The sequence below is a fragment of the Bison bison genome, unplaced genomic scaffold (assembly GCF_000754665.1).
Source record: "Bison bison bison isolate TAMUID 2011002044 unplaced genomic scaffold, Bison_UMD1.0 scf7180017864108, whole genome shotgun sequence".
In the NCBI taxonomy this organism is placed as follows: Eukaryota; Metazoa; Chordata; class Mammalia; order Artiodactyla; family Bovidae; genus Bison; species Bison bison.
Genome location: NW_011494680.1, coordinates 9650425 through 9659326, shown reverse-complemented (window position 1 = coordinate 9659326; position 8902 = coordinate 9650425). Strand labels below are relative to the sequence as shown.

Genomic DNA, 8902 nt, shown 5'->3' with positions numbered 1-8902 from the left:
AGAATACTGGAGTGGGTTGCCATTTCCTTCTCCAGGGGATCTTCCTGACGCAGGGATCGAACCTGTTCCACTGAGTCACCTGGGAAGCACCGGATGTGCCTGTACTTGCATGCAAGACCTTGAAAACCCCTAACATTGGCTGCTTCTGGGCAGATTAATGTACACTGTATACCTGTTCGCATCCTTTGTATCAGCCGTGTTTTCCAATGTGTTCAATTTTAAAAGCCTGCTCTCCTGCTCTCTCCAATCACATACACAGCTGTTGATCATTTATTATATACTAGAAGCTTCCTAAGGAAGTGTTATGGACAGAGCTGCTTCTTGGAGTAGTTGACATTGCTATGTCCATTATAGTGGATGACACTGCTTCCATCCTTCAAGAGCTTCTGGATAACTACAAATATGCAGCTCTTAGAAGAAACGCACAAAGGCAATGGCACCCCACTCCAGTACTCTTGCCTGGAAAATCCCATGGATGGAGGAGCCTGGTGGGCTGCAGTCCATGGAGTTGTTAAGAGTCGGACACGACTGAGCAACTTCACTTTCACTTTCATGCATGGAGAAGGAAATGGCAACCCACTCCAGTGTTCTTGCCTGGAGAATCCCAGGGATGGCGAAGCCTGGTGGGCTGCCATCTATGGGGTCGCACAGAGTCCGACACGACTGAAGCGACTTAGCAGCAGCAGAAGAAACACAGATGTTAACCTTTGGACTTTTTTGTAGACATGACACCAAAAGCTACAACCACCACCACAAAATGGACTACATCAAAATGAAAAGCTTCTGTGTTTCACAAGACACCATGAAGTGCAAACACAACATACTCAGAATGGAAGATAAAATTCAGAAACCATGTATTTTATCAGGGACATGTATCTAGTGTATGTAAAGGACTCTGGCAGTGATAAAAATATACAACCCAATTTAAAAATGGGCAAAGGATCTGAGCAAACATTTCTCCAAAGAAGATCTCTAAGTGGCCAATATGCATGTGAAAAGATGCTCAGCATCATCAGCCATCAGGGAAATTCAAATCAAAATCACAATGAGATACCAACTAGGATACCTCTAGGATGGCTGTCATCAAAGGCAGGTATTACAATAAATGTTAATGAGCATGTGAACAAATTGGAACTCATACACTGTAAAGTGGTGCTGCCACTCTGGAAAACATGTTGGCTCCTCAAAAGACTAAATGTACTCACCATATGACCCAGTATGGTCACACCAGTTCAACTGCTGGGCATATATCCAAAAAGATGCTGTCTATACAAAAGCTTGTACACACAAGTTTCAAGAAGCAACACACCTCATAAAATAGCCAACACCACAAACAACCAAATACCTGTCAACTGATGAATGTATAAATAAAATGTGGTGTATTCACACAATGGAAGCTTTGTCAGCAACAAAAGCAACGAAGCACTGATCCAAGCAATGGGACTGAACCTTGAGAACATGATGGTGAGTGAAGGAAACCAGTCACCAAAGATCACAAGGTACATGATTCCATTTATGGAAATGTCCAGAGCAGGCAATTCTAGAGACAGAAAGTAGGTGAGTAGCTGCTGAGTGTTGGGGGTGTGAAGTGGAGACGAAGGGTGGTGTGTGTTAGGAGCAGGCCAAGAGTGCTACCGGCACAGGCTTGCTTTCTGGGGTGACGGCTCCTAAAGTCAGTGGTGGGGATGGATGACAACTTTGTCAGTATACTATTAATAACAACCACTGCATTGTACACTTTGAACAAATGGTTTACATGGTATACAGACTGCATGTTGATAAACCTGCTATTTAAAAATAAAAAGAGCTAGGCCAGGACAAATAAATGTGGATATTGGTATGTACATTTAAAAAGGTGACATTAAAATTCCACTTTTAAATAAGCCTAGAAGTACTGAAATGTTTCTTACACAATATTCATTGCTTGTCAGCTCCTATCTAAATCCATCATTTTTACAGCAATCAATACAAATCAAAGAATTTCTGAAACAGTTCTACCTTTTATTCAAAGAGAATCACATTTGAAAATAAAGGTTGCATAGTTTAAAAACCTCTGACCTGGATTTTGGACTAGGACCAACGAGCTGGACAGTTTGTGTCAGCAGCCGTCGTAATACTCCTGCACCAGGACCAGATGAAGAGAAGGGACACAAACTATCTGTTTTCACTTTCTATACACATGAAATTTGATCAAATAATGTGTCTTTTACAAAGCAATCCTGTAAATGAAAGACCCTGGATTTTAAAAGGCGTGGGTTTGAGAGCTGCTTTACAACCCCACCCCAGTTATGATACTGAATATTCTTTTATATCATAAAATGAAGCTCAGCTCCAGCCTCATCCTGTGTTGCCATCACCTGATGAACCCCAGCCCCTCCTGTCCATCTCCTCCTGCAGGTGAAACCCCACCTCTGAAAGCACCACCTTTTCTTTAGAAGGCTGTCCAGTAACCACAGACTTCAGTCTCAGAATCCTTTGACTAAGCCCATCATTAAGGAAACATAAAGAAAACCAGTTCTCTGTATGTCATTTAAAGACACCCGTGCCTCCCCAAGGCTTTTTAAACCAAGGTAAAGGAGTGAGATAAGGGCAGAGACCTTAGTAACATGCCTGAGACTGAGGCCCATCGGGTATCCACCCTGGACTTGCTGTCCAGTCTTCTCCCCATCACTCAGTCCCCACCTCCCCTCCAGGACAGTCCACACACTGCTCTCCACATGTGGCTCCAGCCCGCCCTCGTCGTGCTGTCACGCACATCACTTCTTCCTTGGAGACACTGCCTCCCTTTCACCCCCTTAATCCCTCCCTTGTTCGCATCTTTCTTCTTTCTCTCGAGACCCGGCAGAAAAGCTCAACTCTCCACTGAGCTGTTCCTAAGGCCCCCTTGCATTCAGCAAGTCTTCTGAAGTCGGGGACGTGGCAGAGCCGGGGTGGCCCGCTCTCATTGCGGCACTGACAGCAGAAGTGGAGGACACGGGGCTTTCCCTGAGGAATCCGAGATCTGTCTGGGTAAGGCCTGAAAAGTCTTATGAAGACGCAGTAACCACTTATTAAAAATATTTATCTGTTCCTAAGTTAAATAAATAATTTTAATGCAAACACTCAATAGGGCATCTTCCCCAATCCTCCCAAGATCTCGTCTCTCTCTGCTGCCGTAGGCATGGGCGGCTTCACTCCGTTTTGTCTTCTCTGGATCATGACAGAGTTCTGTGTGTATGTACAAAAGAGAAGAAACCAGAATCAGTCATATACTAAATGCCAATCAACTGCCAGTAATCGGGTATTGCGTCTTCTAAAAGGAAACATAAAAGAGCAGGTTAAAAAAAAAACAGAAAATAAATTCTAGGACTCCAGATAATGTTTTGAGATTATCATCCATTAAAAAGAAGTGATTATTCCCATGGTGGTGGTGGTAGTTTAGATGCCAAGTCCTGTCTGACTGCTTTGCAACCCCATGGATTGTAGCCCTCCAAGCTCCTCTGTCCATGGGATTTCCTAGGCAAGAATACTGGAGTGGGTTGTCATTTCCTTCTCTAGGGTATGTTCCTGACCCAGGGAAGCCCCATTATTCCCACAGGAATAATATGACCCCCTGTTACTAGGATGGGTATACAGTGTTGAACTACCAGCCCAGGAGCACAGCCCACCAATTCAGAACAACTGCCCAAAGGAGCCAACAGGTGACCACAACAAGTGAGTGAGCAGAGGGAAAGGAAGCCATTGGAGCCGGTGCTCAGAGAAGCAGAAATTACAATATATATGAGAAAATGGGGACCATGGGCAGCAGTGGGGGAGGAGGCAGAAAAAGAAGTTGGATACGAGTGGTGACAGGGCAAGCCCGCCATTCCATCCACCTCTAGAAAACTAACATGATGGTGAGATACTGATCCACGTAGGAAGACCCACCTCAGTTGGAGCTGAATCCTCACACGTGGGAAGGGTTGAGGCACCCAACGAGAGTGCCCAAGGGTCCTGAGGGCACACGGGGGATGTGGTCAGAAAGATGGGCTTCCCACAGCCATCACTAAGGAAGGGTGGTGGGTTCTGACAAACCTCAGGCTTCAGACTCATGCATAACAGATGAGTTCTGACAGAGGTGACCAAGCCAAGCTTACCCAGAACTTCCGGCAGTTCTTGTACTTCAAGAAGTGAGAAGAACAGCTCTCCTTGTCATAGTTGTTTTCAGCCATGCATCTGGTAGACGCGTCCGATTCCTTAAACATGTAAGACAGGCAGCATTTAGGAGGCAGAGTGGCATCTAAAAAACAAGGTACACACACTTCTGAAGCTGCGTCCCCCGAGCAGATAACTGGAGATAGTTTCAAAACGGACTTAGCTTTCCAACTATCCCAGCATCCGTTATGCTCAAGGCCAACACCTGCCTCTTCATAGTTGGGGTCAGTTTTTTCTGTATCTGATTCACAGGAATTTGAGTCAAAGCACTGAATGAGATCAGTCAGTAACCATTTATCGAGGCGGCTAAGGCAACTTCGATGTGCTCAGTCATGACTGCAGGGAGCTTTCTGCGGGTCCAGGGTTAGGGCTCAGCACTTTCACTCCCAGGGGCCTGGATTTAATCCCTGGTTGGGGAACTAAGACTGCACAGCAGGGCCAAAAGAAAAAAGAAATTCACTGCTGCACAGCAGAAGCCAAATGCCATCTCCTGACTCAGAGGGCAGCTCTCCACTCCTCCAAGTTCTCACCTGGACTTGAACGTTTGATGTTAAGGTGGTTTCCAGACCCTAAGTAAATAGCTAATGACTGGTCTACAACAAGTAAATTAATGACATTCATCTCAACGTATGTTTGGCTATCATTCACTCCATTACGCAAGTAAATACACTATTATGTCAGTAATTTTAATAGGTATCATTAATATCACTTCAAAACTGAAGTAAGCTACACAGGGCTACAAGTTCAAAGGAGGGTAGCTGCCATTTGGGAATTAAAGTTTAGCTGTCTGAACTGGAAGCAGACTGGACAACAAACTTCAGAGTAAAAGGCATGATTCTGAGAAGTCATCTGAAGGAAAACTTTAAATTAAGGGCAAGTAATTTGCTTCACAGATCTGAGAAACTTGGTTCATCTAAAGCAACTTAGGAAAGCTGCTGAAAACAGATTTCAAGTAGAGAACAAAGCCAATACTCCACGCCAAATATTTAACAAGTGTGTATATTTGGAAAATGCATATGAGTCAGGAAATACAATTTTCATAGCACCAGTCCGATGGCTGCCTTATTGAAGGATGACAATGCCACAAGAACTGCTAATTGTACCAAATAAATGCCACAAAAGCTTATTATAACAACAAAACATTTTGTTTACATGATACCCTTGTGAAAACCTTCAGGCTTTAAATACTCTAATTCAGTTATCAGCCCTTCACTCTCAGCGAGGTGGTCTCAGGGACATGATGAAATCATTGTTATCAAAACAAATTTCAGTAACCATTTAAAAATACCTACTTTTTCCAACTTTGCAAGTTCGGACTCAAGAATTTCCTCAGTGTTGCACATGCTTGTCTAGGGTTAAGAGTGACAACTAAAATCTTGTATGCTCTACCAATTAGGGAAACTTAAAAGAGATGAGTCTTTGTCAGCTAAATGATGAATATCTAAAAATGCTCTGGTGAAATAAGGATACACAGGCCATGAATGTTTCTTGTACAGGAATAACTTTATTCAAGAATTGAAGAAAACTGATGCCCACAAAATCAGAAGATGCTTCTTTTTCCAACGTAATACTTGTGACAATTCAAAGCCAACCAGCTTACCGACAAGCAAGGGTTTACGTCAGGATCCCTCAGCCTCCGTGTCACCATGGGCATCCTAAGTGTCTTCTCCCTGCAGGCAGAGGTTGGGAAGGGGAACACGGGGGACGGGGGATGATGCAGGAGTCAGTTAAGCCTCATCAACTCCACAAGTACAGTACCTGAAAAGTTAACTCTGGCCTAAAGATTTTCTAGTGAGGAACTCAAGTGCTCTCCGTATTTTCAGAATGAAGACTTGGATGTGATTCTCCTCTACACTGACTCATGCCTCAGCACAAACACCTTGTTTAAACTGTTTAAGTGCCTCTACTGAAATCTAACTACAATGTTCAGAGAAAAATACAGTTCTGCTAAAATTCAGTTTTAGTTTACTCCTATTTCTAAAGCGGTGAAGAATCCGCCTGCCAATGCAGCAGACGAGAGTTCTATCCCTGGGCTGGGAAGATCCCCTGGAGGTGGTACTGGCAACCCACTCCAGTATTCTTGCCTGGAGAATTCCATGGACAGAGGAGCCTGGCAGATTATAGTCTATGAGGTCGCAGAGTCAGACTGACTTTCAGGGACTAAAAGACAACAATATCTATAGACTAAGCAATTAAATGTATTAACAAGACAAAAATACAGCATGCACTCTAATGATTACTTCCTTATTATACACTGATTAGCACACAAAATAAGGGTGGAATAATTTAGTACAACCCAACTTTAGCAAGTCAACTAAAGTATCTGAATGTCTACTCTGTGGCCTGTCCTGTGTTGACCAATGTACCAAAAAAAAAAAAAAAAAAAACCACACACCAAAGTTATTGCTCAGTGGACATTTTGAAAAGTTTAAAAAAAAAGAAATCTGAAATTTAACTTCCCAAAAGCATCTTCTATTTAACTGATACTTCCAGGGATAAAGGAAGTGAGGGAACACCACTGCGGCACATTCATCTTCTGGCTAAAGCCCTATAGGCATACAGCTTGGAGGAGCCTTTATCAATTAAAGATGATCACAGTTCTTAAGAGCCAATTAGGGATTCCAAGTCAAATCATATACTCTTATAACAAGTACGTCACCCATACTCCCAGGACAAATGCCCTCTCTAATGAATCTAACTGAAATTGGTATGCCTGTTATCTTCAAAGACACCATCATAGAAATGAACTAAAAGAGAATTTTTTTTAAAAAACTCAAATTACTTGTTAATTAAACGCAATTCTTTATTTCAACACGTTGGCATATTATCAACGAGCCACCCACAAATATTTTTAAATGCTCTGCGCTAACTTTATGGAACTTACTCCTGAATCCTGCTCTAGCTTAACTGTCTTTTACCTAAAGATCAAAGAAGACAGCAAATAATGTAGGATTACCTACCTGAAACACCAATGAATAAAAAACTGAGTCAGTTATAACTAGACAGAGCTCTGAACTTTTGCACAAAGTGGTTTCTACTTTCCCTCCCCAAGATGGGACCATCAAAAAATATGAGCCATGTTAAAAGAAATAAAAGTACATTCAGGAAAAACAATCAGACTCCCATAAGCTCCTGAAAAGTGGAGGTATTCTAGGATCATGAGTCAACTAGTTCCCTTTCTCTTTTACAAGCTCAGTATGTCCAAGCTAAAGGGGATAACCTTTGCAAAGAAGGATAGAAAAAAGTCTAATCATTCCGGGTCCTTTCAGTAAGCAATCCTTCTATTTTATGATCTTCATTGACCAATACATGAGTACACCTAGCTAACAGAAATCTCTTGACAGGAAGAAAATTTCAAGATGCTGTTCAACTGTACCTAGAAGCTTCTTCCTCTCCCGCACAGAGGCCACAAAATGAACTCACGGTTTTCTTGTCTGCATGTGTCCTGTGTTCTGAGCACAGAGCTCTGCTCCACTGTTCACACTCCTTGGATGTAATCTCAACAATGATCTGACGCAGACTGAACTCAGGTTGCCCCCCTTCCGTGAAAGTGTTCTACTTTTTATCACCATCGTCGGTTAGAAATTCTTTAAAAACCACACCACCTAGGTAACATCACATATACTGAATCAAGTTTGCTGTAGGAGTATATTCACCTTTCCTTTCCTTTCCCTTCCGGGTTCTAAATACCAGTCAATCTAAGTTTGGATTTCCGACTGTCACCTGCTCTGCACGAATCCACATGTAATAACTGGAAATGAAGAGGAAATGTCAGTTTACAGTGAGGACCCGAGCTGAAAGCGGGTGTTCCGCTAGGGAGGCCTTATCTACTTGCTCTCCAAAGGTAACAAACAAACGTGCCTAAGCTCTGTCCGCAGAGGATAGTGGGAGAGAAACCAACGATTTGAGGGAGGGGGCGCAAAAAAGCACAGCACGTTTGAGGAAGAGCGCTCAACTCTTTCTGCAAAGGGCAAAATGCTTTAAAAAGTATTTCTCGACTTTCCATCCAGTGGTTCCACGTCCCCACTCGGAGCAGCTTTGCAAGGGAGCTTTGCAAGCTCCTGACCCGTCCAAGGCCCCCTGCCGCCGCCACCGCCCGCGCTCCAGGCTATCCGAGCCCAGGCAGGGCTGCGGGCCTCCCCACCGCAGGAGCAGCCGTCGGGAATCCGCAACGCGTCCCGCGAGGCATTCGAGCCTTCAACATATGTCTAGGAGCAAGCGGCGGATCAGGAAGTCGGGGTGGCCTTGCGGAGGGGGCGGGGAAGGCGAGAGGAGATCCCGGAGCGAGGCGAGCCCTAGGCCCGCGGCCTCCCGACAGCTGCCCGTCCAACCTCGTGAGCGGTGGGCGCAGGTGAACACACCTTGCTCTCACTTTCGACGGCACCCAAGAAGGCAGGGGGCGAAGAAAACGCAGGGAACTGGGGGCGCGGGCAGGGGGTTGGGAGGGCGATTACGCTCCAAAGGCTGAGAAGTAAGGGTGAAGGAAGGGCTGGGGGTGCCCAGGCAGGGGGCACCTCCCTCGCCCCCGGCCCGAGGAGACCCGCGTTGCCACGAGGAAGCGCAACGGCAAGAGGCCCGCGCTTAGGCGAGGCCTGGTGGAGGCGGCTTCACGCCGGAGACGCGACTGCGGGTCCCGCGGCGGCCGGGACGCGCCAGTCTCTTCCCGCAGCTCTGCAGCCGCGGCGGAGGGCAAGGCGGAGGGGCGGGGGCCTGGGAGAGCGCCAGTGCC

The 8902-nt window shown here is 45.1% G+C and overlaps 1 protein-coding gene across 3 annotated transcripts; it reads right to left on the bottom strand.

Annotated features, from left to right (window-relative positions):
- Positions 1 to 1984: 1984 nt before the first annotated feature.
- CHCHD7 (coiled-coil-helix-coiled-coil-helix domain containing 7) lies at positions 1985 to 8710 on the bottom strand. 3 transcript variants are annotated; one of them, XM_010838975.1, is made up of 4 exons: positions 7830 to 8710; positions 5774 to 5843; positions 4116 to 4214; positions 1985 to 3207 (listed from the first exon to the last, which is right to left on the bottom strand). In XM_010838975.1, exons 2-4 carry the CDS (start codon positions 5825 to 5827, stop codon positions 3103 to 3105), a joined length of 258 nt encoding a protein of 85 aa, XP_010837277.1. In that variant the 5' UTR covers positions 5828 to 5843; positions 7830 to 8710; the 3' UTR covers positions 1985 to 3102. The 3 variants fall into 3 exon arrangements, with proteins under 3 accessions (XP_010837277.1, XP_010837275.1, XP_010837276.1); XM_010838973.1 differs by lacking the exon at positions 7830 to 8710 and adding an exon at positions 7597 to 7803; XM_010838974.1 differs by lacking the exon at positions 7830 to 8710 and having other exon boundaries at positions 5774 to 6195.
- Positions 8711 to 8902: the final 192 nt, after the last annotated feature.

Bases quoted from the DNA above. Each gene is read 5' to 3' on its own strand.
- CHCHD7 (XM_010838973.1), bottom strand. From the start codon at position 7,745: ATGGTGATAAAAAGTAGAACACTTTCACGGAAGGGGGGCAACCTGAGT. The intron at 5,844-7,596 runs GTGAGTTCATTT...CTCTGCCTGCAG, and splicing joins CACATGCAGACAAGAAAACC to GGAGAAGACACTTAGGATGC. The intron at 3,208-4,115 runs GTAAGCTTGGCT...ACATACACACAG, and splicing joins AGAACTGCCGGAAGTTCTGG to AACTCTGTCATGATCCAGAG.